The 26798-nt window shown below is 37.7% G+C and overlaps 3 protein-coding genes across 3 annotated transcripts; 2 read left to right on the top strand and 1 right to left on the bottom strand.

Moving 5' to 3' along the window:
* Nucleotides 1-11110, top strand: LOC127961460 (leukotriene B4 receptor 1-like). The gene is made up of 5 exons (XM_052560577.1): nt 1-168; nt 5920-6477; nt 8495-8695; nt 8767-8810; nt 9361-11110. The coding sequence occupies exons 2-5, from the start codon at nt 5929-5931 to the stop codon at nt 9677-9679; spliced, it is 1113 nt and encodes a 370-aa protein (XP_052416537.1). The 5' UTR covers nt 1-168; nt 5920-5928; the 3' UTR covers nt 9680-11110.
* A 720-nt stretch (nt 11111-11830) lies between these two features.
* Nucleotides 11831-20324, top strand: LOC127962209 (leukotriene B4 receptor 1). Its single transcript, XM_052561715.1, has 4 exons — nt 11831-12285; nt 13359-13912; nt 17975-18242; nt 19334-20324. Exons 2-4 carry the CDS (start codon nt 13395-13397, stop codon nt 19703-19705), a joined length of 1158 nt encoding a protein of 385 aa, XP_052417675.1. The 5' UTR covers nt 11831-12285; nt 13359-13394; the 3' UTR covers nt 19706-20324.
* A 465-nt stretch (nt 20325-20789) lies between these two features.
* Nucleotides 20790-23464, bottom strand: LOC127961738 (C-type mannose receptor 2-like). Its single transcript, XM_052560982.1, has 4 exons — nt 23428-23464; nt 22967-23335; nt 21638-21970; nt 20790-21475 (listed from the first exon to the last, which is right to left on the bottom strand). The coding sequence occupies exons 1-4, from the start codon at nt 23462-23464 to the stop codon at nt 21108-21110; spliced, it is 1107 nt and encodes a 368-aa protein (XP_052416942.1). The 3' UTR covers nt 20790-21107.
* Nucleotides 23465-26798: the final 3334 nt, after the last annotated feature.

Genomic DNA, 26798 nt, shown 5'->3' with positions numbered 1-26798 from the left:
CAGAATGTAGAAAGAGCCACAGAAATATCTTGACTGTAGAGAGGAAGGACAGACAGATCAGTGAGATCACCAGGGAACTGAATTGCATGTGGAGGAAGTAAGAAAGAAAGAAAAGGGGACGTCTAAACTTAGCTTTCACTCATAGCTGTAAACCACTGGAAGTATAAGGTAAGACTCATTTCCTGCTCTCTGATAATATCTGAGTCGAATTGAAGATCACTGTTAATTATTATCAGTGTGTTTACACCCATAGAGATATAAAAACATGCTTGTCATATTAAGAAAGCTGGTGAAATGTCTTTAAATAAGCTATATTTTTATTCACTGAATATCTATATAGCCTACCATATCTGTTTTTATGTGTTCAATATAACATTTATGCATTCAGTAGGTGTTTTATTCAGATCATTCAAGGTAAACTTTTTGCCCATATGTGTGCTCTCAGGGAATTGAATTTATGACCATTATGTTGCAACACTTGAACTACAATGATTTGTAGTAGTAGAATATGGGTTTAAGATAAAGTACAGATTATTATTTTAAGTCTTTTTTTTTTTCATTAAGTGGTGCTCAAGGAATTTTTTTGAAATTATGTATGATATGTTGGCTTACTATCATCTATAAAGAAATAAGGAAATAGGATGTCTTTAGGATGTCATCTGAAACCAGTGACCACTTTTTAAAAATAAAGGCTCTTAAGTGGAATCAGTGGTTCCATTACACCCATAAAACTCTGATCCAACAAACCAAAGTGAAAACACCTGAACAGGCCAATCAAGATCTTCAGGATTACTAGAAATGTTCAGGCAGGACAGTGAACCTCAAGGGCCAGAGAAACCTTAAAGAGATACGCCTACTGCACCCCAGAATTACAAATGTAGTTATTAATCACTTACCCCCATGTGGTTAAAATGTTTTATATAATCAAGGAAAATATATATGAACAAATCCCTCTGTAAAAACCTTCAGAATATAGACAGGAATAAAAATGTCAAGTTTGGTGTGTGTAAGTGCTACTGAAGTGGAGATTTATGGCTCAGTGTTGAAGAAAAAACTCATTTTGAGAAAACGGTCTTTAAAAATATGTATTGTAATTGAAATCTATTGACACAAACAGATAAAGTGCTAAAAAAGAAACACTTAACAGTGTCTTTTGGATGTTTTCCTTCCACTAGTTTGAAAAAGCACTTTATGAAAAACCAAAAAGCCCAAAATCTCAAAATTAACAGGTTCTTGAAAAAACAGTGTTTTTGCCTGCAGTGTCTCACCTTAAGTTATTTTGGATAAAAACCAGGAGACTTGTCCCAGAGATTGCCAAGTAAATAACAGTGTCAGGTGTCAACTGCAGTAAATACATCTTTGCTCCTAACATGCTGCAGTAAAACACTGTAAACATGTTCAATGATATGTCATTAAAAAGCAATGCGGCGCTTTGTATAAATGGTAATAATTGTGTGTAATTAGTTAAACATAATAAAAGTGATAGAAAAAGTACTTGTAAATAATGTGAATCTTATGGCAACATGCATGTCTGCAAAACATGGTACTGTGTTGGACATGAGACACATAACCTACAAATACCATGGCACATAAATATGGTGATTATGATATGACTATGACTGCACCATGTTAGTTGTATTTATTTACCACACTCCCACATTACACAGCCTGTGCTATATTTGGAGTGTAGACAGCAATCAGTGCTGTTTTTTTTTTTTATTAAGATCACTATCAACAATCCAGGAAAAGTGTGTCTGGTTATCCCCGCATGTCAGCGCACATCTTTGCACAAACATTTTTTTCCATGCATGTCAGTAGAATATTGTCATCTGTGTAAAGCTTGTTAAGACTCGCTGCCTGTGTTTCAGGCCAGTGCTGTACAACACATCATCAGCTTAATGAACTGTTGAGTAACATTAACCTTTCGAGGTGGTCACGAGGAAACGAGGATAATGCACTGGATTTATTCTTGTAAAAGTCAGTATTGAACATGATTTTACACAAAGCCACGAGTGCGTATGTTTGTTGTGTGTGATTCAGAAACAGGTGTGTGTCGCTGTACGCAGGTGTAGTCAAGCGCTCATTACTCTACTGTGTTCCCACCGAGGGCGTGTTGGTCTTTGTTAGTGAGTGTGAGTGGATTTTCACGTCTGTTTGAGGTGTATGTCTCAGACTGTGTCGAGTCTCCCAGACGTGTGCTAGACAAACACTGAACAGAGTCCACACACTGGCCGCATTGAAATGGGAATGAATGAACTTCACTTCAGCAAATCTCGTTATCTTTCTGCCTTTCTTCCGTCTGATCCTGGTTTTGTATGAGTTAGGTTTTGCTGGAATTAGGAAGAATTGTGAAAGATCTCTGTAGCGCATTTATGGGGCAGTGTTCATGTCTGGTCTCGCTATCAGGAAGCAGGCTTTATGTGGAAAAACTTGTTACAGAATTCCAACTTCTGCACCGTTTTCCCATCGAACTGAATGTAAATATATGACATACTCTATACGGTCATAGAATAGTGTTGCAACAAACGGTGATGACATTTTCTGACTTTTGTCTCCAACAAATTAAATTTGTTTTGAAATATGACCAACCTAAAAAAAAAATGTGTTTTATGTAATTATTTTTTAATCACATTTACTTTCTAATTGTTGTGTTTTATAGGCAAAATGTACTTTGTGTGTCACGATTGGCTCTTGCACTGAATTTTTCCCATTTCTTTATTTGTTGCCATGTTATGCCTCTCCTCATCTACTCGGACATTATATTTTAGCATTTTTATTTTTTCACATGTTTAACATGTTTTGAGTAATAGTAATGATTTTATATCGTCTTAAGATAATCTGCTTTTGATGATGCACTTTTTTTTGTCATTTAAAGAAATTATAACCCAATGTAAATTGTGAAAAGTATTTTTTTTTAACTTCAAAATTGGTTATAATATTATAACCTTAATATTTATACACAGAGACTTAAAGGTTGCACTTTATTTAACAGTACGTGTACTAACATGTACTTATAATGTATTTACAGTGTATTTATCTAAGAAAGTTCTGGTAATACAAGGTAACTACATGGGGTAGGGTTAGGTTTAGGGGTAGGTTCAGGGTTAGTACCTAGTTAATACATAGTAATTGTAATTATTATAACAAGTACATAGTATGTACATGAGGAACAGGACTGTAAAATAAAGTGCTACCGACTTAAAGCTTAAATATTGCATGATACTTATTCATCCCTGTAGCTCATTTCTGATTTGTTAAACTGATAGCATTTCAGGTCTCCTGAAATGAAAAGTGTATCTTATTCACCCTAATGCTGTTTGACTGACTTCCCTCTGAGGAACACAATGGAAAACCATTATCTTTATTCAAACTGTGGTTTCTCACATAACAAAAGCTGCTTTCAGGTTCCAGAAAAGCCCTAAACTACCATAAACAAGGGGTTTTCAATTCTGGTCAGACAGGCGTAGCTCAGTTCATAGAGATCGGAGTTAATTAGCTGAATCTGAAGAAGGTGAGTCAAATAATGAAGACTTACAGAGGATGCAATGCTATATGAGATCTGAAGGCTAAAGCAACATGACTAGTTTTGAACAATTTTCCTTTTGTGTTTGACATTAGAAAGTCTTACTGATTTGAGTAACCGATGACGCCTTTAAATTCAGGCTGAACTGTCACTTTGACGATTGAAATCAGTATACTCTTAACCCTGACCTCCTGCTGTTGTATCCGACCACAGAAAGAGTTGCAACATTAATGGTTAGACTAGACAACTCATCAGTGACTGTGATTAAATCTAAGCAGCTTTGTGACAAACAGCTAATGTAAAGGTCAGGAGGAAATAAGGTCTGCTTACACAACCATCATTTCTAAGACTCATGCCAGCAGGCCCCAAAACCAGGTTCTGCAGATATACATGGTTTTGTGCTCCAGATTGACGTTTGAAGTGGGTACTGAAGCAGGAATACACTGATTGATGGAAATGCCTGATGTGGTCTGCTGAAGAGATAAACACTTAGTCTTGTGCATGTCATCTGTTGATAGTTTTGCATCTTTAAACACACCTTTAAAACCTTCTGACCTGCAGACTTCAGTTCACTTTCGATTAAATAGAGCACATATGTGTCAAATCAAGTCAAATAACTATTTATTAATGCTATTTAATGTAAGATTTGAAGTGCGTATTGGAAAAGCATCATGGTGTGCTTATTGCACAGGACTGTGTTTCCCCAAAAGCCTAAATTAATACTAGCTTCATTTGTGATAAAAGATTTTACGATAAATTTTGGCTTACGTTGCATTTGGGAAACGCAGCCCAGGTCACCACATCATTTCCATAACTCCTTTTTATTTCCTAACTTTGAGGACCTTACTATTACTAAAGATGTTGTGTAAATGTGTTTTAGTTCTTTAAATTTCTTTCTATCTTTTACTGAGTTTACAATGGTGTCACATTTTGGCCACCAAATCATTCCCATAACTCCTTTTTTGTGTTATTTCACAACTTTGATGACTGAACTATTACTAATAATGTTATGCAGACATGAAGAAATATTTTATATTTGCATTCTGTAGTAGTTTATTTACTTGTAATAATAATATTATTTAACTATTAATACAATTCGTATTGAAATAGAATATATCTTGTAATTAAAACGAGGATTTAAAAGGTATTTTTGAGAACTTTATTTCAGTGCATGATTGATTTATTATTCAGTAAGCACTCAATATCTCAGCAAACATTTGCTTGCCTTTTAACAACTGACAAAAACAATACCAGACATTAGGAGAAACTATAACACAACACAAACTAATATCAAGTGGATAAAATGATGTGCTTGAAAGCTAACTAGTCATTTGTATCGTGTCACATCCTTGTTAGATGGCAGCTGATAACATGCAGGTTTACCTTCTAGTAAAAACCCCTAGCTTAAATTATCACAAATCATTTCCTGTATGAATTTCCTGCAGTGATAGACATGTAAGGTTTGCGGTCAGAAGTGGGTCTTCATACAAACACTGGCACAAACCCTTCACATATTCATTCAGCGTCTTCTAGACTTTCACTTTTTGTGTTCTTTTCTTTCCTCTCCCCGAGGACCTCTAATGGATGCAGGGTTGTGGTCATCTGTTTTCTTTCTCGGTGAACCACATTGGTGTCTTTTAAATGGATGATTTGCAGTCATATTGAATTGTGGAGATCTGTTATGAGAAGATAACGATCATGTTACGCAGTCTCCTCTTATCACTTGAGCTAATCTTTGCGTTTGTAATGCATCAGGGAGCATGTCAGTGTCCGCCGTGTGCTAATGCCTTCACTAATGTACAGTAAGTGGCTTTGTGGACATGATTTTTCAACTGAAATGTGCTGAGGCTACTACTCTCTGACCTGTGCTTCTGTCTGAAGACCACAAATGTCATTTACAGTGGCTTCCACCCTCCTTATGATCTAATATCGAAAATATATCCAAAATGCAAACAAATGTGTTTGCTCTTGATATACATCCACAGATTTTCAGCTGGCATTGTGGTTTATCAATAGTTATTAAATATTATATTAGGGCGGGTTATTAGAAGATCCTGGAACAACTTCTGCAACGGGTCATATGCAGCAAGAACATACCATTTATTTTCTCCATAAAGATTAGAGATTTCTAACTTGTGTATAAATCTCTCAAGACAGACCAAACATGAACTCTGAAGCTCTTTTGTGTTAAACTGCTTTAAATTATTTATTTTTTTCTACATCAATCCACATGCTGTGTACCATAATGACAAAGCACAAACAACTGTCACAAACCTGTGAATTTATATATAAAAAAAATAAACTAAAATAAGAAAATGACATAAGTATGCATACCCTTACAAAAACAAGCTATACAGTCACTGCAACTGAGAAAACATTCTCTTTTTTACTCTTAGATTGCCAAGATGGATCCAGTAAACTCTAACACAACTAATGGAAGCGAGACGATCTTGAGCAACACCAGTGGAGCGGTCACTGGCACGTTGATCCTTGGCCTTGTGTTCCTCCTCGGCGTCCCCGGGAACGTCTTCATCATCTGGAGCATCTTGGCTCGAGCGCGGCGTCGCTCCATCACCATCCTTCTGATCCTGAACCTCGCCTTCGCCGATGGCTTCCTCATGTTGCTGACGCCTTTCTTCATGGTTTATTTGTTTCAGCGCAGTTGGATCTTCGGCTTATTGCTGTGCAAAGTCCTGTTCTACCTCTGCTGTGCCAACATGTACGCTTCCATATTTCTGATCATGCTGATGAGTCTCCACAGGCTGGTGGCAATAGTGTGGCCGAAGAGTGTTGGTGTGCTGACGGACCGCAGGATGCTCACGCAGCTGCTGGCAGGACTCTGGGTGCTCGCTTTGGGACTCTCTGTGCCCGTTTTGGTTTTCAGGAACATCAAAGAGGTCAACAAAGAGTCTCAGAGTCTTGTGTGTGACTGCTTTCATCCACAACCACGATATGTAAGTCTACTCTACATCATTATTTCAGATCAAAAATTATTACATGCACATCCAAGAAAAACAAAGCACAGTTAATTGAATGAAGCTCTTCATGAGACTGAAAATTACACAAATAACGCACAAATCCTCAGGCCATGCAAGATGTAGAGGAGTTTGTTTTCTTCAATTCCATCGTATGCTTCAATGGATTCCAAACAGCTGATAAAAACATCATAATAATCCACACCACTCCACAATGCTTCCTCCAGTGAAAAATACCATTTCCTCTCACATCAGAATGTTCTGGCTTGTGAACATCGCTTGATCTTTGCATATTTCTCTCCTGATTCAGATGAGATGACTTTTTCACTGGATGGAGTAATGTTATAAATTTGTATTTGAGTCAGATGCAATTTTGAAAAATAAAATAAAATAAATAATCTTAATAATAGTTGCAACTTGATATTGCAGTGAGTTGGTATTTGATTTGCACAACATACATGACAGTTTGAATGTGCAAAATACTGTTTTGGTGTCACTTAAGTCAATTAAGCCTCAAGCATCATTTGTGCTTGTAGAAGCATCTTTGGCTGATTCTGTTCCGGGAACGTTTAAACAGGTTTGTACATCTAGGCTGTAAAGTTTGGACGTGCGTTGGTTCAGGAATGTGTGATGCTGGGAGGCGTGTCCATTAAAACACAGGGGATCCAGTACTCAATACATGATCATTATTCATCAACAGAGGCATATGAACCAAACCATAATTGTATGGTTTCTATAAACAAGAGCCAAAGAACAAATCTTAAATATAGTTAACAACACGGGAATTCAAACAATACGTTACACAACATATAATCCAATAAACTCAACATTAAACAGTTTAACAATCAAGTAGGAGCACTGAAGATGAAGATGAATGAAGCTGTTGGGGGTAGGTGATTAATGACTACATTTTCATTTTGGGGTGGAGTATCCATTTAAGATCACATGAACGTTGCCTACGAAATAACAGTCTAAGGACTGAGGCAGATTTTTAAAAAGATAGATCGTAGATTTAATTTATGAATTTAGGTTTCATTTACTTTAATTATTTTGTTGCCGGTACACACACACAAATTAATGACTCTAACAATGACCATAATTTATATAGAATAAAACAAAACAAAGAATCAGTTGCAGAACCCGAAGTGAAACCCCTGACTGAATGTTAGAGAACAAAACTCTTTGTTATACATTTTTATCACCACTACATGGCCACAACGTAAACAGTTTTTTAAAAGCTTTGAGTAATTAACTTCTTTTCCGATAAATTTGACCTATTGGTAAGCCCCTCCCCTCGAATGCAGGTGAACCAATGGCAGTCAAGTATCAGTTGCGATACATGAACAGTATTGATCCGGCATGTTGTCATCAGCGATCGAGACGAATGTAACATGAGGCTTCTCCCATTTGCATTGTGATCTGTAAACCCTCTCTTCCAAATTAATTGAGTTACCTACAATATTTTTCACAATTTTAATTTTAAATACTTTTATATTTAATTCCCAATTGGATGGGGGTCCTTCCGTGTCCAAAATGGTTCAAGAACATCTTGGGAGGACTGGCTCAACCCTTGGCTGACTATGTCATGTAACCACGTCAGAATGTGGTCTGACCAGGTTTGGAAGTTCTCCTTGTGAGGCTCTGTCAGTTTGGAAGGGAATTATTGGTGAACGGCAGTAACTGGGGCCTTATGAGTTGTTCAAGTTCTGATTTTTAGATTATTCTCATATTCATTTGGCAGTTTGAACCTTCCTGTCTGTAAAGAGCTTCTCCACATCATGACATTATGATGCTGCATGAGGTTCCTGCCACAAATATTGTTTTGTGCCAAAAACATTTGGCAGAGAACTAAATTTTTCTTGTTTGAATGTGTCCAACAAACCTTCTGACAGACATATTTTCTATAAAAAGATCAAGAGCAAAATATCTACAGATATCTGTTTGTTAATTTCCCATTACGGCTCTGTTATTTCATGCCAGTGTTGTTGATCTGCAGGAGGTGATGCAGTATGGTATGGAAACATTACTGGGCTTCTTGTTGCCATACGGCGTGATCATAGGCAGTTACGTGTGCATCCTGCGCAGAATACGCAAGACACGCTTTCGCAGACGCATCCGGAGCGAGAAACTGATCCTGGTGATCATCATCTCCTTCGGACTCTTCTGGCTGCCGTACCACATCATTAACATGGTGCAGGTTTGTGTCTGTCCATTAAACACTCCATTTCTCAAATGTGAAAACAATCTAATCGTGTTTTTCTCACACAGGTGGCTGCTGCTTTATATCCAGAAGATTCTCCCACAAAAAAAAAGTGAGCAACTTAAAAAACTCACACCACGATCTCAGCAACCTATGGTTATTATGCATTAAGTGCAATCAACTTTAAAGGGGTCATATGAAGTTGCTAGAAATAAGTATACATTTGGGCGATGTTATGGAAATCTTCCCACACAGTGACGTAGATTTGTGTGGCCGTGTTAGAATGAGGTGTTTTGGGAAGGGGTGGATGAGTCTTAACTTTCAGAAAGAACATATCTTTAGGTTTGAGACTTTAATCTTTGAGGTTTTACGGATCTTATATGCACAAACAGCTTGTTACACTCTAAAGATAAAGGAAAACATGAAATTACATCATATGACCCTTTAAAGTAGCTAATATTTAAGTAAAATTAACTAATTTCATTTAGTAACTTTGACCAGGAAAGCAATGCTTCAAAATGGCAAACAAATTCTGCCGTAAAGTATCTATAACAAGAAAATATTGTCATTAGGTTATACATTCCAAACCCAAGGAACCCAAAGCAAACCTATAGGTTTTTAAACTGCTTTTATAACGTCTCACATTGTCCTTCCTTCGACAGCCTAAAACACATCAGGGCGAAGATGCGAGCACTCACCTCTACCGTGGCCTTCGTCAGCAGCTGCATAAACCCCGTCCTCTACACCTTCGCTGGGAAGTCGTTCATCCGGCGGGAGGGCCTGGCCTTCATGGCACGGCTGTTCGATGGAACGGCGCTGGAAACGACGCGAAGGACCCGGCGCAGCAACCAGAACAGCCGCGATCGAGAGAAAGACACCGATGAAGGAGAAAGTCTCAAAGACAAAGACTCGGATTCCACCACCACCCCCACTAATGCAAACTCGGTTAATAAAGTTGTGCCACAGAAAAATGGTAAGTGAGCATCTGGCTGCGGCGTGTTAAGGGGAACTCAATCTACAGTGAGAGCGTCGGGCTGTGTGTTGTTCCAGTGTTTCATGGTGGGTAAATCAGGACAGCTTGTGCTTTTCTAACAGAGGGAGGTCAATCCAAGCTTATATCATAAAATACAAACTGTACCAATTGTGTACCCAAAAACAAAAGAGAACTAAAGACTCAGTGTCAAACCATCACCAGACCGAGAACTGAGACGGCCACACAAGTTTTACACATTGACTAATGGGCTAAACAAGGAACAGGATCTAACTTCTAAAACATGACAAAGAAAGCCCACAAATCCCACCTGGGATACTTCATGTGTTTTTCCACTAGAGGGCACCACACAACTGAGAGAGAGCTGAACCATTCAGATCATGCCAGAGTAAGACCACCTGCATGGAGGGGTCCAGCGATTCAAGACTGAGAGGGTAAACGTTGGGTTGACACTGAAATCAAGAGAGAACCTAGTATCCAAGTCCTGTTTTCTTTTCAAATTAATTTCACTTTTCCATGACATTTCCAGCAGTGCATGGTCAACTTTTAAGGATTTTGTTACAAGATTTGACAGGTTGCACTCAAATAGATACTTTACAACTGTATTATATATACAAATAAAAATACATTGAAATTGCCATGACATTTTGAGTGAACCCATATGACAGTAAAGGAGGGTGAATCAGGCTGTGAGACTTTTTTTTGGTCATTGCAACAATGAATGAGGTAAATCAAAGTTTAAAGATTTATGTATTTACTTATGTCTGAACCATTAAAAAAAATAAATAAACATACTATATTATCAGTCATATTAAATGCAATGATTTCGTGTTAAAGGGACAGTTTACACAAAAATGAAAATCACCCCATGATTTACTCACCACAAGGGGTGTAGGATTTTCTACTTTCAGATGAATGCCATCTGAGTTATATTAAAAATGTCATGGCTCTTCAAGCTGTCTAATGGCAGTGAATAGTCATCAACATTTTTAAGCAAAATAAATCCATTCATCATGAAATATCCTATATCATCCGCTGGAATGCCACTCTATCATTGACGCGCGTCATATATGAATGGCTTTAAGGTGAGAGAATCTTGGGGTAATTTTCATCTTTTTATGAACTAACCCTTTAAATGTGAAGATTACGATGCATGTCTCCCATGTGTGCTCACGTTTGAGTTTTGGGATTACAGGGAGCTTTAGAGATCAAATAAAAAAAATTAAGCACTTCGATTATGATCAGTTGAACTTTTGTAAATACCAGTCTTGTGGCTTTAATATACAGTATGTCATAAAATGTGTGTGAACTGATCAGATGTTTAATAATGTTCAGATTGTACATAAAGTGTAATGATGAATAATGTTAACAGATGTAAATTCTGAAAATGAGGAAATGAAACCTGACTCTCAATAAATCGATTATTTCACATCACAGTGATCTGTAGAAAATCATACGTTTTTTATCATTCTCAATTATTTTAATGTTAATTAAACCAGAGTTGTCCAATTCATCACTTCAGTTTTAGTTTCTGTAAGTGGTCATTTAGTGGTCATTTGCTGACCTTAAAAAGTGGACACTTGGGTGACTTTTTGATCTAATTTCCATTTTAACATATTGTTAAGGCCGGTCAAGGACATATTGTTCAGTAATATAGGCTACGAAAGGAACTAGAAGTTTGAAGTGACCTAAGCAATTGATAATGATGCAACATCTCACTAAAGAGCATGAGGTTTGCACGAGCAGCGTTGTGTTTCTCTGAGACCGTACTGAATGATATGCCCATTGCGAAAATTAACCAACCACTGACCATAGTTTAACCAGGGTATATGTGGTAAATCAGTGGTAACTGTGGTGCTAATCAATACACCAAAAAAAAAAAAAAAAGCAAACAAAAAAAAACCCTTAATTGCTACACTTTTACCATAAAGAAACCATGGTTAATTTGATTGGAATAATATTATGTGAGTCTGACTTTGAAATATAGCTAGAGACATGCTTGCAGTGCACAGTAAACCGCATAGTAAAGAAAAGCCTCGTCTGTTTCATTCAGATAAGAGGAGAGTCTTCAGGGCGGCAAGATTAGGCAAAAGTGCCCCGGCTGGGTCTGGGTGTTGCGTGTGAACGGCCCATCCTGGTTACAACAGTCCAGGAGCTGGAAACGGTCACACTACCCTGTTATGACAACAGTGCGGTGCATTTGGAAATCGAAGTATTACACAGGCACATTATCAGTATTATCACGGGACACGGCTTCAAATTAATTCAAATAAGAGAGAAAGAGTTAAAAAGCACAGAAGAGGAGGACAAAATGCGACATAAAGAAAAGATAACCAAAACAAATGAACCAAGTCATATCATTTCTTTTTCCTTTCTTTTTTTTGTGCATGTTAAGTGTTCTTTGCTCTTTCCTGTCTGAGGCAATTGGTTGTTTCTAAAGCACTGAGTGTGAAGAGGAAGCGATGACGTTAAATAGCACCACTATTTAAAAGATGTTAATGATAAGGACACTTCTGAGACGCTGAGACAAAACTGATTCTATAGGCTATATATGCGCTAAGGAGCTCGTCTGCGGACAAGATTAAAGGCAATTGAGGTAAGGCTTTTGAAGTGCATTCATATTCAGGTCTGTGTGTGTGTGTGTGTGTGTGCACATTTGTGAGTGGACCCCCTACACAAGGGGGTCCACAATACAAAATAAAGTATTTTGGTCATGTTTTATTGAGAGTAAATTGGACTTGGTGACCTTTTTATCTAAACATCAGATATATAATGTCAGTTTGTGCTTGAAATGTTTTTAAAGACTTTACAACAGTTAACATTGCTAGATGAGCAATTGATCTTATCTGTCATAAATGTGTAAAAACATGGTTAACACCCCTATCAGCAGGAAATGCTTCACAGAATATAGATGTCTAACAGTATAACTGATGTAAAAAGACAATACATGACCTTAACCTATAATACAAACTTTAACTAAAATCATTGCCTATTTACAAAAGTTCAAGTGAGTAGGCCACCATAAGGATCTTTTTTTTGTTTTGTTTTTTTTTTAAATGCAATAACTGCAGCCATAAGCATATTTTGATTAGGAAACAGCGTGTGTGTGTAACAGCTTGGGGTGTGCTAAAAAAAAACAGTGCCTCTTCAGGGTTTCATGCCACACATGTCACATTAATATGTTCTGTTAAATTAGAGAAGTTAAACTTTGAACAAACAGACGGATGCAGTGTGTCATTGTGCTAGGTTTTCCTGAAAGCAAGAAAAAGCGTCAACTGAGCGATGTCGAAAGGTTCAAAAAAGTTTCCTTAACTTTTCAATAACTGTTCCAGTAATTCATGATTAATGCTTAAGGATTTTTTAGTTTGTTTTGTATAATGATTTGACAGATAAACTCAAATGTAAATGTTCTGTGGCATATACATATAAAAATCCCAGTAATATATAGTATTGTTTTTTTTTTGTTTTTTTTTTACAACAAACCAAAAGGGGAACTGAGCTTTGTGTTGGGCAATGTTACTACTGCTAACACAGCAAAACAAATAACAACTAGATAGATAGATAGATAGATAGATAGATAGATAGATAGATAGATAGATAGATAGATAGATAGACCTGTATAAGGCAAAAAGGAAAGTGATCTTGTCTTTTTTTACTTTATCTCTACAGCATATACGAGAAACATCACTGTTAACTCCGAACCAAATGGCCACTCCTGTTCCTGCAAATTCCTCATCCCTATCTGGACCAGCTCGGTCCTCCATCTCACCCGCCTTGCCTTCCACAGCATCCCTGCCCCTGTCCCATCAGATCGGGATCTCTATCCTGGTCATTGCCTTCGTGTTTGGGTTCCCCGGGAACCTGTTTGTGGTGTGGTCGGTTCTGTGTCGAGTGCGCCGCCGCTCTGTCACATGTCTGCTGATCCTGAATCTGGCCGTGGCGGATGCGCTGGTTCTCCTGAGCGCTCCGCTGTTCATCCGCTTCCTGGTGAATCGACTACACTGGGAGTTTGGGGCCACCATGTGTAAGACGGTCCATTACCTGTGCTGTGTCAACATGTTCGCTTCCATCTACCTGATCTGTCTGATGAGCATGGACCGCTGGCTGGCCGTCACAAAGCCGTTTCTGTCTCAGAGGTTGAGGACCAAGAAAAGGATCCTGTCCATCATGTTGGGCATCTGGGTGATGGCTTTTCTGATGGCTTTGCCCATGCCGTTCTATCGGTACGTTCAAGTGTCACACTGAAACACAAATCACACTTTCATCAAGCAGTTAAATCAGTAACAACCTATGCCTTTAATGTCATTACATCTGAAAGACAAATATACTTTTCTCTACACTACATTTCTATTGAGGTCCTCAGAGTAGGCAGTTGTTATAATATAGCAGCTTTAAAAATCAGTGGGTGAATTTTTTTCTTCTTTATACAGCATTTTCACTGTCCACTCGGCTCAAATGTGGATGTGTGCACACACTGTCAGAGCTGTGTGAGATCATATAATGAAAGTGAAAGTCGTGACATTTGCCAAGTATGGTTGGTGCTCTGCATTTAACTCATTCAAGTGCACACACACATGAACACACACCCAGAGCAGTGGGCAGCTATAGCAGAGGGCAGATATAGATCCAGCACCCGGTGAGCAACTGGGGGTTCAGAGCCTTGCTCAAGGGCACTTCATCCATGGGTATAGAGGGTGTGAGAGAGCACTGTTCATTAACTCCCTCCCACCTACATCTCCTGCCATCACCGGGACTCAAACCGGCAACCTTCTGGTAACTAGTCCAGCTCTCTATTAGGCCACAGCTGCCCCACACAATTTTAAAACGAAGTGACATACAGCCAGGAATTGTGACCCATACTCAGAATTCATGCTCTGCATTTAATCCATCCAAAATGCACACACACAGCAGTGAACACACATGGAGCAGTGGGGGTTTGGTGCCTTGCTCAAGGAAACCTCAGTCGTTGTATTGCCAGCCCAAGACTAAAACCCACAACCTTAGGGTTAGGAGTCAAACTCTATTACCACTAGGCCATAATTTCCCACTGATCCTCCTGCTCTTGTATGGGTGGCTAAGGGTGTTCATTTTAAAATAATTTATTAATTTATTCTTTGTTTGTTAGCGCACACTAATCACTTCTAGAGGTTTTTAACATTCTAAAAGCTCTTTATTCCAAATATACTACAAGCTAGTCAGTGTATTCAGTAGGGCATAATGCATTTTTGAGCTGCTTCAGAGTCGGAATGCTTGCATTCAACAATAATAAAACAGTCAGTCGACTTAAAAAAAGTATATTTCCTTTTAGAACATAAGTAGGCTACTTTTAAAAGAAAGTACTTCTGTGCTTTTACTTAAAGTGCCTCCATTATGGATTTTTGAAAATTACCTGTGAATAAGTGAATGAAAACATCCTGCACAGTTTTAAATCTGAAAGTGCACCGCGTAGAAAATTGTTGTCTCTCAAAAGAAAGAATTGATTCTAAATCATTTAAACCATGGGCGTAGGTTTAGGGGGGGACGCTATGTACTAGTCCCTATCAATATTTTGAGATGACAAATTTGTCCCCACCAATATTTAGCAAGCTCCTTTGCACTGCTATTTGGATCGATTCTAACGGCCAGGACGACGACGGTACAAGAAACGCCGTAATTTGATTGGCGGCGTGGTATCTGACAGGCTACACGCGCGGGCCGGGACTACTTTTGTTCTTGCACTAGCAGCGAGCGGGTGGTTTGTGAGCGCGCGCATGTTAACGATGCCGACGGTAAGTTATCAGTAAGTTATCGGTAAGTTAACAAAATAATTCCGGGGGGGGGGGGGGGGAATTATCAAAAAACCAAAGCTGAGACCAAACCTACGTCCATGATTTAAACGAGTTGTTTTTAAAAAGAATCCCAAGTGTTTTATGTTGACATCAACCTGAAACATTAGCATATTGCCTGCCCACCTGGGTAAATTTGATGATCAGTAGATTTTCGCATTGGTCTGAATGAAAATGTAAATGTATTCTTTGCCACTAGGTGCTGCTTTTGGAACAGTGAAAATAGCTGTTTCCCTGGTAACGCTGTACACAAAGCAGCACTGCGCTCACAAACGCTGCTTTATCAGGCATTTACAGGCATGATGGAATGAAAATGAAATCAACCAATCAGATCAATCAGTGCAGATTGGCGTTACGTAAAGGAGGGGTTTATAAAAACAAATCTTAAGCGAAACTTTGGGAGTCAATGAGTATGTTTACATGCATACCAGTAAGCTGATAACTTACAAATATCAGTTTATTAAAATAACCAGTTTTGCCTGTTTACATGCACATCAGTAACCTGTCAACACAAGTAAGCTGCATGTACATGTCTTTATTAATAAATCAGGTTGTTTCCCTGTAGGGACATCAGATTATAATAATTTGCATATCTGCTTCCATACATTTGTCAGTTGTGAAATTAAGCTTGCAATATGTCAACTTGCAACATGTCAGGAAACTTACAGCTCATATCCTCTCATGCAGTTATAAATGCAACATTGTGACAGAACTATTTCTACTTATTCTGCACAAGATGAGAACACATTTGTATGATTTTCTGAGTAATGAATACGTTTTCTTTTGTGATATATTTCCTTCTTTCTTTACTGCAAGACATTTGGTCTAGATGCTCTTAAATCGACACTAAAATGCGTATAATGTATCACACATGCACACTTTAATAAGCCAACATAAAACTCGTTATTGCGTTTACATGCAAAATCGGCATAAAAGGCAAAAAAGTACCTATTGTGACAGGTTTATGTTTACACCGTTTATGACCTTACTCCAATAAAATAAAATGAGTTATCACATTTACATGACCAAGAGTGTTTTTCGGCTCATTAAGCATAATCGGCTTAAGAACGTGAATGTAAATGCGCTCATTTAGCACTTATTTTTAATGTAAAAATAAGAATTATAAAGACAATGAAAGTGTTTTTTTGTATTTTCCTTATTGATGTTCCCTTAAAAAATATAACCATGGATTTGTTAAGGTAAAAGTGTGGCAACAAGTTTTTTTTTTTTTTTGTCTATTGATTTCCATTTGTATAGTCTCGCGTAGGCAGACCTTCATGGTGATATGATAGCTTTCATTGGCCGAGGCACGCTCAATAGACTGTTTGACTGACATGTCAAACAACCAATCAAAGTTAGTTTTGTTCATCATCACGTTTCAAGGCATGGAGATGTCGCCACAATAACAGACCAGTATGTTAAACTCTCAGAGATATTTTAAAGATTCTATGCCACAAACTTTAAATATTTCAAATACTTTTGAAAATCGGTGTTCAGTTGATCCTGATAAGTGCTCGCTGTCACAGTTATAAACACTGTGGCTTTCTTCTTTCGTGAGAGGGTTTGGCACTACAGTATCTTTGTTTCCAGACGGAACGTTAAAAAACGCGACACACACTTCTTGCAGAAATCCTGTAAAATTCAACCAATCCGATAACGACTTCAACACTCCTGAAGTGTTTCTATGTTTGTGTCCCATATGCATCAGACGTTTATTCAATGGTCTGTGGGCGTGACATCTGAGGTTGAGACGACGATTTCTAAAACAAAGTTTTACTACAAAAACAAAGGTTAAACTTAGGTTATTGTTGCAAAACCATGGTTAAATTTTTTGGTTACCTTGGTTAAAGTTTAGTAACCATGTTTTATTTGTAATAAAACCATGTTTCATGTTAAGGGTTGTGGGATAAATGATGCCATACACGTACACATGGTCATTTTAATTAGTTAATTTTATGTAAAAATAATGCCTCAGAAAAATCTTGCCATCTCAGTTCAGTTCATAATGCGTAATTGTAACCTACCCCTTAAAGAAATCATGTTTGCCTTTTTACACTTTCAGATTAATATAATTTACTATTTTTAATCATTTTTATATAAAAAAAAACATATAATTTCCAAATTGCATTGACTGCTCTTCGATATGTTCCAGAAGTCTGGGACACAGAATAGGACACATGCTTGTTTGATTTGAGAATAACAGATAAAAATATTTATTAGAAATTTAGAAAAGTAATCAAAAAGTAATCAGTTGCACTACTTTAATAAATCAATTGAAATAGTTACACTACTTATCACATTTTAAATAAAAATAAAAACAAAATACATTTCCAAATTAACCTTCGCACATTGTATCAAAAACTGGGACCAGCACAATTGGTTTCATAAATAATTGTAATCTTCTTTTTGTCCTTCTTTTTATCTGACATTGTGTTTTTCACATTTTCTTTGCACCTACAGTACTGTGACGCAATTCCATCCAAGGTTGCATGTGTGTATGCCGTACCATTGGGAGAGCGACTCTCATGAAATCTTTCAGTACCTTTTTGAGACTATCGTGGGTTTCCTGCTGCCCTTCACCTTCATCCTGTTCTGCTACATCTCAGTGATCTGTCGGCTGCGTAGCGCAATGTTCCAGCGCAAAGGAAGAGGAAACGCTCTCATCCTCCTCATCATCGTTGCGTTTGCCGTCTTCTGGCTGCCGTATCACCTCATCAACATCCTACAGGTGAGCCAGACCTCGCAATATGTGATCCTGGCTGTGAAAACCCAGCTAAAGTTATTATTAGTATTTTTTTTTTGTGTGTGATTGACTGTTTTCTACAACAACAAAAAAATCACTTCATATGGTAAAGAATGTTCTGTGCAAATGCAACCTTGATATCTTTATTACTGACTAAGTAAAACCATGTCAAAGACTGAAATAATCAAATCACCATGCTTTTCATCAAATTTTGATACTTGCTATCTCACAAGACTTTAGACTGGATTTCACAGAGAGGGTCACTGGGATACCCTGAATATCTTACTGCTGTCACATGACCATGATTAACATGGCATGGGAAAATGTTCAAACCAGGATTCTGTTGTGCTTTATTCTGCACCTAAAATGTACCCATGCTCTGAGCAGGTTTTGAACCAGTGTTTCATGGGAGGCAGGAGCACTAGCAAGGATGCTAAAGACCGAAGCCTCTAGTCTACCTCTTGAGAGCTCATAATAGCTGGCCTCCATTGCAAAACTAAACCTTACTTCCACCAGGGTCATGGCACCAATGTAACCATATTCATAAAATTATCATGAAAAAACGCTTCAGATTTCTTATAGATATGAGCGCATTAAGGAAGTGTTGTGTCAATTTCTTCCAAATACTCTATTTTTTACACTTTTTTTATTATTTCCTTATTTTTTATTAAAAAATGTATGCTTTTCTGATGTGATCTGAAATTTGACAGGAGAAAAAAAAGTTCGCCAAAAGGCTGGTTCATGTTGATTGCATCAAAAAGAGTATGACGCACACTTTATCATCCATGCCACTGAAACTGATGAGTGATGATTGTCTTTTGTAATCTTGACTCGCCCAATCACACGTTTGTGGGTGAAGTTGTATTTACCAACAAGGCAACCTATTTGCACTTAATGTAAATTAATTAGTATTCCCAACAGTTAAACAGTTGCCCACAGAAGAAAAAAACATGGGGTGCTGTAGCTCCCTCAGCACCCCCACTCCCTGTGCCCTATGAATATATGAAGTCAGTTTTCTCACATTTTATGTCAGCCCACAAAAGTGCCTTTTCTCTCTTGCTGATCTGTTCCCACAGGTGATTGGTGTGATCCAGGGCTCCTCCTCTTCTGTTTTAAAAGCGGCAAAAGTGGGCCGTCCCAATGTGACAGCGTTCGCCTTCATGAGCAGCAGTGTGAACCCCGTCCTGTATGTGTTTGCTGGAAGCTCTCACATCCGTCAGGCTGGTCTGGGCTTCATGGCCAAACTCTTTGAAGGAACCAACTCTGAGTCGGCCTCCACCCGCAGCAGTCGTGGCTCTAATGCAGAGAGCTCTGTTTTCACCAAGCTGTCCGTCAAACTGAGTCGTAAAGGGGACTGGGCGAGAGACGAGACCCCTGGTGGTGAAAACGAGACCATGGCAGACGTACAGAACAGAAATGAGATGAAGACTCTGACCACCCTGCATTAAAGTGCTCATATCTATTCTCCATTTATAATGCTAGAAAATGTTGCTGGACTCCCAGTATCCCAACTGAAATATCATCTTCTGCTGCTGCTGTTTCAGAATATATGTCTTATTTTCTCAGTCTAAAAGCTTGATTGAAATGTGAGAATTAAAACATTGTCATTTTGTTTTAGAAGATTTTCTTTGTGAAAAATTCTCATTTGGTTTTCTTTCATACTCCTGCTGTTTACTGTGTGTTTTTGTTTGCTTGTTTCCAAAATATGAATATGTTTGCATGTGAACACATCCTCGTTCATTTGCTTATGTCTGCATGACATTTAGCCGTTCAGGCTGGACTTTATTTACATCTCTTACGTGAAATAGAAGGACAGTGAGTGTTATTGATCAAGTCACATCCCATTACATACAAGTCTTGTTTGTTACTCCGTAGTTTTTTTAGTTTGTCTCCTAAAAACAAACAATGAATAAAAATAGCCAATGCACATATATATAAGTATGTCAATGTAATATCATGGGAATCAAATTGTAAACATTTGCAAAAATAAATGTAGATAATGAATGTTCAATTGTGCTTTTCAATCAGCTCCATTTTAATAAACAAGTAACAACAACAGGGAAGTTACACTATGCCTCAATTTTTTTATTTTTTTATTGAAGAATAAATAGCTTTTAAACCATTTTTGTTCTATGATGTAATTAAATGATCATTTAAAATAGATAAATAAGATTATATTGCTGGTTTTACATGAGTTTATCTGAGCTGCTGTTGTTGACATTTATGTTTTAATTTTATATTTAGCACAAACGTATTGTAAATATTTTACTCCCAACCATCCCTGCTTAAAGGATAAACAATATTCAAATTAGCTAAAGCACATAATAACTGGTATCAGAGAAAAAGAAGTATCCACACCAACAGAGATCATTGAAAAACAAATAAGAAACTATAAATCCTGAATTATCTCATAATAAAATAGAAAGAAAACAGGTATACCTAATAATGGGTATATGAGTATGTGTATATATTTTTTTATTATTATTTTTTTTTTTTTGAAGAAATGTTGAAAGAGTTTCTAAAAGCGAAATATGAGGCTCTTAATATTAAGCAAACAAACCCACAGGAATCACATTGAAACATCAACAGAAATTCACCCACCTGCAAAAAACAGACCCTCATAAGAACAATTCAATCAAATTACAGAGCAGTCAATTAAAGTTATTGTTTTAAACTGTTTAAACTATATTAACAAACATATGAGCAAAAGATTTCTGCCTTTAACCTCAACATGTGATTGCCTGCTGAGTTAGACCATATTATATGTACAAGTATTGCTTTACAAAGTGATTAATGAAGTTAAAGCAACACAGGCATTTTATATCTCACATGGAAGTTCTGTGTTTCCTTTCACTCTTCATAAGTTGTGCAGATGAAGTTGAGTTTGTGAGTCTCAGGAAGACTGATCCAGCGCTGATCTCCTCCAGACTGAACTGCTCCAGATCTCACTGTGTGTTCACAGTCCTCCTCTGATGTGCCGTTCCCTGGAGCCCAGTTCTGATAGCACACGGTATCTCCACTCACCCAGAACCAGATGCCCAAAATACAGGAGTGACGTAAACCCAACCACACCTCCGCAGTAGACGCCAGTTTAACCACGTTCATCACACGACGCTGCATCTCTTCTGAATGAACCGAGACCAGATCCACATGATTCTGTCTGCAGTATCTCAGAGCTTCAGACCACGTCACATTCTCTCGGATCACAATAAGTTTATCTGGAAAACAAACCAAACACAAGCAGAAACTAGAGAGAGACTGATCAAAAACAACATGCAGAACAAACACTGGGGATGAATTTGTCATGTCAGACATGTAGAGTGAACTTTAAGAGATCTGGAGGTGATGATGGAGTGTGTGTTTAGTGAAGATCTACTCACCTTCATAACACACAAAAGGATATTGATTGGTGCAAGAGACGTCAAACCATTTTCTCTGAGCATTAAGAGCTGCACAGTTTTCATTTCCTCCCCAATTATTAGGTTCACCAGTGTTCCAGTCTCTGAATGAAGAGTCACTCTGATCTGACCACTGCCATGAGCCTCTGAACAGACCAATCCAGATCTGTGATCCAGATGAATGATTATCACTAATGAACTGCTGAACCTGTTGATTCTCGTTCTGGTTCCTCACACTGACCAGATCAATGTGATTCTGTCTGCAGTAACTCTGAGCGTTTCTCCAGTTCATCGCCTGATTGACAAAGACAAGTTCTGTGTCTGCTTTAAGAAAAACAGATGAAAACAGATTCATCAATCAGTTTGTTCATTATTCTTAAGATGCTTCATGGTTATCACCAGAAACACATCATTTAAAGACTGGTTTTGTGTTCAGATACTGAAAGCTGAATGTAACACACAGCTCACAGTGTTCAGGTGTTTATCACAGACTCTGAAGCTAGTGATCACAAATTTGTATTTGTTTTGAAACATCTACTTAAAAAGACTCATTTCTGAGAATAGAAATCTCAAAACAAAATATTGTAATATGGGTGAAAGTGAACACAATAAAATTACATTGACGAGACAAGAACTGAACCAGAGTTTTGTTCGTAAACATCAAGAAAAGGCAGAATTCCATTCAGTAGTGTCCAAAACTGATGACCGGAGATGTTATTAGTTATTAATGACCCTACATGTTTGATTAAACCATTAAAATTATATTGATTTATAGTTTTCAAAATATAAAACCATTGTTGACATATATATAAGGTTGCCAAATATTTAACACAGTTTAAATAATATTTGAATAAAGGGTTATGTTGATTTCCTACACCAGACATCCCTGTTGACCCCTGCTATAAGCCTATTACATTTATCAATTAAATAATTATAAAATTTATAAAGAAATTATGAATTATTCTCTCCCTCTCAAGGCCGACATTAGTTTGTCTCTACAGAAACTGATTTCAGCTTGTTTATATGTATGACCACATTAAAATGTAGAAGCGATTAGTATTGTGTCAGAACGGTGTACAGCAGTGGACAACATCTGTTCTGGAGAGTCACAGTCCTGCAGAGTTTCACTCCAACCCTAATCAAACACCCCAGAACCAGCAAATCAAGCTCTTCAGGATCAGCTGATAATCACAAGCTGAAGCAGGTTGGAGAGAAACTTCACAGGGCAGTGGAGTCCAGGAGCAGGGTCGAAAACTCTGTGCTTCTTTTTATACATTAATGTGTGTTGCCTTTGTAGGGAGATGCACTTACTGTTATTGGAGGAATTGCAAATAAAAGTTAGGGGCATGCTACATATCACATCATGCCATTGTCCATTTGACATAATAACGCATTCTTCTGCACCAAGATTTGGTTGTTTATGTCCCCAGTTCAGATAGAGCACAGGTTCACCTGAAGACCAGTGCCATTCATCACGACCCGTCTTCTGCAGCCCAATCCAGATATCCTGAACACTTCCATCATTCACACTCTTCTTCAGCTCGTTTGTGTCGTTCATGTTGTCAGCGGTGGCCAGATCTGTGTATTTCTCTCTGCAGTATCTCTGAGCTTCAGTCCAGGTCTTCTTCTCATTTATAAAGTGATACTGACGCTGAACACATTCAGATACGGAGCAGAGAGCTGTGAAAGAGAGACGCTGCTTTAATGATTTTCATAACAGGATCAAACCTAATGAAACTAGAAATCATGAATAAAACCACAAACACACTCACCAATGAGAAGAAGAATGAAATACAGAGTCTGGTTCATTTCTGAAGATGAAAACTTGAAAAACACAAAATGCATTGAATATTGAAATCTAGGAATAAAACATGAACATGTAATTATAAAAAAAGCAGCATTTACGATTATTAAACTAACAAGTCTAATTCTATTTAAAAATAAATTCTGAGTAATTCTTACTTTAGAGGTTGTGTGTTTCTGTCCTGAGTCTGATGTTTCTTTCCTCAGCTTCAAACAGATGATTATTATATCTGCTCTCGACACTCATTTAGCATTACATTATTTGTTTACTACTCTAAAAACCCCTATTTAATATTTTACTTCCTCTATATTTGTGTATTTGCCCACTTCTTTCCCCTAATTTGCATTCTGACATCTGTGTCAGTCAGTCACAGTTCTTTACATCTCAGTCTATACGAATATAATTCTGAAGTTGTAATAGACCCAGTGTTCATTTAGGCTAACTTAAGTGTTTTCATGCAATGAATACAGTTATTCTATTATCCACAGGTTCATCAGCTGGCACACCATTAGTCAGTAAATGTTTAGGAGTCTATACACTGTAAGTTGGATAAAAGCGTCTGCTAAATGCATAAATTTAATTGAATTGAATTTAAATCAATGGCAACGCTGCCTGCAGAACCATTTAGTACATATCATATCTGCACACCTTTCACAAGGCACAAAGTGATGGAGGAGCATCAGTGCTTTCATGCCATTGCCAGAATCCCACGAGTAATAGGCCTTTTTGACTGGAAACATATCCATATCGCCAACCCATCAGCACTCGACCAGGCCTTCATTTTGATTATTTTCACAAGATCTCATGACTCCAGATGAATTGACTCTTTCTGAAGTGCTTCTTTTATAATGAACACTGCTTTTTTTCACAGATGATGCAGTGAAGCACCCCTGCAGGGTGAGTAATCAATTCTTGAGACATCTATCAGTCTTGGGAAAAGTTACTTTTAAAAGTAATGCATTACAATATTGCATTACTCCATCAAAAAGTAACTAATTACATTACTTAGTTCCTTTTTATGAAAAGTGATTACTTTTGCATTACTATTTAAATCTGGACATGACTTGCTTGTTTGTTTTTCAAATAAAGAAGTTATAATTTTGGCAAATATAAATACCTTTTTACACCAATAGTGAAATTAATACGTCTCATGTTGAAGGGAACGTAACTTTGCATCTTTACAGTAGAATGCAGAAGAACAAATTTCAACACACTTCAGCAATAAAAAATAGACTCACAAATGTGTGTGTAGAGTAATTTTTGCTTATTAGTATGGTTGAACTGGATCATCGAAGGTCAGAAGCAAAGACATTGGTTTATAGAATGGGATTAAATACATAAAATATATTTGTGTTGTTAAACATTTAATTATTGCAGGTTTGTGTCATATTCCGAGCTGCATTATTTTTATAAATTTAGAGGAAAACAGAATCTGTGTTTGTGTTTGTGTGTGTTAGTGAGATTAATTACTGCATATCCATGTTTATTTTAGAACTACAGTAACAGATTTTTCTCAACATGTGGTCAGGAGAGCTGTCAATCAATAAATTGGAATAAAAAAGTAACTCAGATATTCTTTAAGGTGTACTCTAAAGTAATGTGTTACTTTACTAGTTACTTTAAAAAAGTAATCTGATTATGTAACTTGCATTACATGTAATGCGTTCAACACTGCCATTGATATAAACTAATTCAGCACCACTGTCATGGACAGCACCTGTAACTTCACATGTAAGAATGTTGATCTTAAGCGTCTTAAGGTATAGTTCGGGGAACATGCCTAGAAAAGGTAGACATTTAAAGTCTTTGTAGTGCACTAATATAGTAGTTTTCAAACCTGTCCAGAAGGACCCTTATCAGACACACTCAATTTAGTTCTTGCAATCTCTACTTTTGAGCTTAGAGTTGAATCAGGTGTGATTGATGAGGATGACATATAAAATGTGCAGGGCTGGGGGTCCTCCAGGACAGATTTTAAAACCCATAAGAGTCAGGTTATCAGGAAACACACCCTTGACTGATGAGGATTGAGCAAATTAGTGAAGACAGGTGGTAGTGGTTACTGAGAGCATTTTCATTTTCAGTAAAAGATAAAACTGAGTGTGAGATGAAGTAATGCATGTGATTGTTGAGAGAGCATGTTTATTGAAAAAAGTGTTTTCAAGTTACTCACAAATTATGAAAAGCGAGTAAGATTTGGGGAAAAATCTTTTTTTTTTCTTTATGGGGTAAAGTTTTTATCTTCTTTTTGCTCTTTTCATTATCCCAACTAAAATGATAACCTCATCTTCTACTGCTTCTATTTCAGATAAATGTGTCTTATGTTCTCATTATGTACTTAAAAGTATTTAACTGGAATGTGAAAATTAATACACTGTTACTTTTTTTTTAAAAGAATTGATTTCTTTTTGAAAAATCTTATGTTTAGGTTTTGGTCTGCTTTGACACTCAATAGTTGTATTAAACCCAGGTGCGTTTGCAGTCACCTAACGTAATCGCAAACGCACACGGAAAACGCATTGAGAACACAACGCGACTGAGCATAGATGTAATATTTTTGTTATTTTGGTGCTATTATGCACAGCATAGTGAATGAATGTTTATTGCATGGTGTAATTCAGCACATATCAACGTTCCCCTGCCACCCATGGTTCTCGTGTGTTACGCATGCGTGGGTTACTTTACTTCCTGAACAAGTGCGCCTAGTGCCGCATTCCGGAGGCGGGAGTGGTGGGTGCTGCGGTGAGGCCGCTCCCTCAGCCGTGGCGCAGGCCCAGCCCCACTTCACACTTCAGCCCGACTGACCCAGCCCTTAGAGCCAATACTTATCCCGAAACCAATCCTTATCCCGAAAGGCTTTCGCACCACCGCCCTTGATATCCCTTGATACCTTTTCTTGCTGTTGACAGCCGGATATGGGCATGACGCTCCTGTGCTATCCATTTTTAGGTGAGTTTTACACACTCCTTAGTGGATTCCAAATTCCATGGCCACCGACCGGCTGTCTGTATCAACCAACACCTTTTCTGGGGTCTGATGAGCATCGGCATTGGGCTCATTAACCCGGTGTTCAGTTCATTCCCCAGTGCCAGTTCTGCTTACCAAAAGTGGCCCACTAGGTGTCTTGCATTCCACACCCAGGCTCCAAGCCAGAGAGCTGGGCTTCGTACCCATTTAAAGTTTGAGAATAGTTTGAGATCATTTTGGCCCCAAGGCCTCTAGTCATTCATTTTTACCGGATAAAGCACCAGCTACCTTGAGGGAAATTTTGGAGGGAACCAGCTACTAGATGGTTTGATTAGTCTTTCGCCCCTATACCCAGGTCTGTATACATCAGGA

Source organism: Carassius gibelio, chromosome B7 (genome assembly GCF_023724105.1).
Source record: "Carassius gibelio isolate Cgi1373 ecotype wild population from Czech Republic chromosome B7, carGib1.2-hapl.c, whole genome shotgun sequence".
Classification (NCBI taxonomy): Eukaryota; Metazoa; Chordata; class Actinopteri; order Cypriniformes; family Cyprinidae; genus Carassius; species Carassius gibelio.
Note: the sequence above shows the minus strand (reverse complement) of the source record. Positions and strands in the feature narration are given on the sequence as shown.

Coding starts and splice junctions, on each gene's coding strand:
- LOC127961460 (XM_052560577.1), top strand. CDS start 5,929: ATGGATCCAGTAAACTCTAACACAACTAATGGAAGCGAGACGATCTTG. Junction 6,478..8,494: donor TTCATCCACAACCACGATAT/GTAAGTCTACTC, acceptor GTTGATCTGCAG/GAGGTGATGCAGTATGGTAT. Junction 8,811..9,360: donor GATTCTCCCACAAAAAAAAA/GTGAGCAACTTA, acceptor TTCCTTCGACAG/CCTAAAACACATCAGGGCGA.
- LOC127962209 (XM_052561715.1), top strand. CDS start 13,395: ATGGCCACTCCTGTTCCTGCAAATTCCTCATCCCTATCTGGACCAGCT. Junction 13,913..17,974: donor TTGCCCATGCCGTTCTATCG/GTACGTTCAAGT, acceptor TTGCACCTACAG/TACTGTGACGCAATTCCATC. Junction 18,243..19,333: donor ACCTCATCAACATCCTACAG/GTGAGCCAGACC, acceptor CTGTTCCCACAG/GTGATTGGTGTGATCCAGGG.
- LOC127961738 (XM_052560982.1), bottom strand. CDS start 23,464: ATGAACCAGACTCTGTATTTCATTCTTCTTCTCATTG. Junction 21,971..22,966: donor TTGCAATTCCTCCAATAACA/GTAAGTGCATCT, acceptor AAGCAGACACAG/AACTTGTCTTTGTCAATCAG. Junction 21,476..21,637: donor TCCTTTTGTGTGTTATGAAG/GTGAGTAGATCT, acceptor TTTGTTTTCCAG/ATAAACTTATTGTGATCCGA.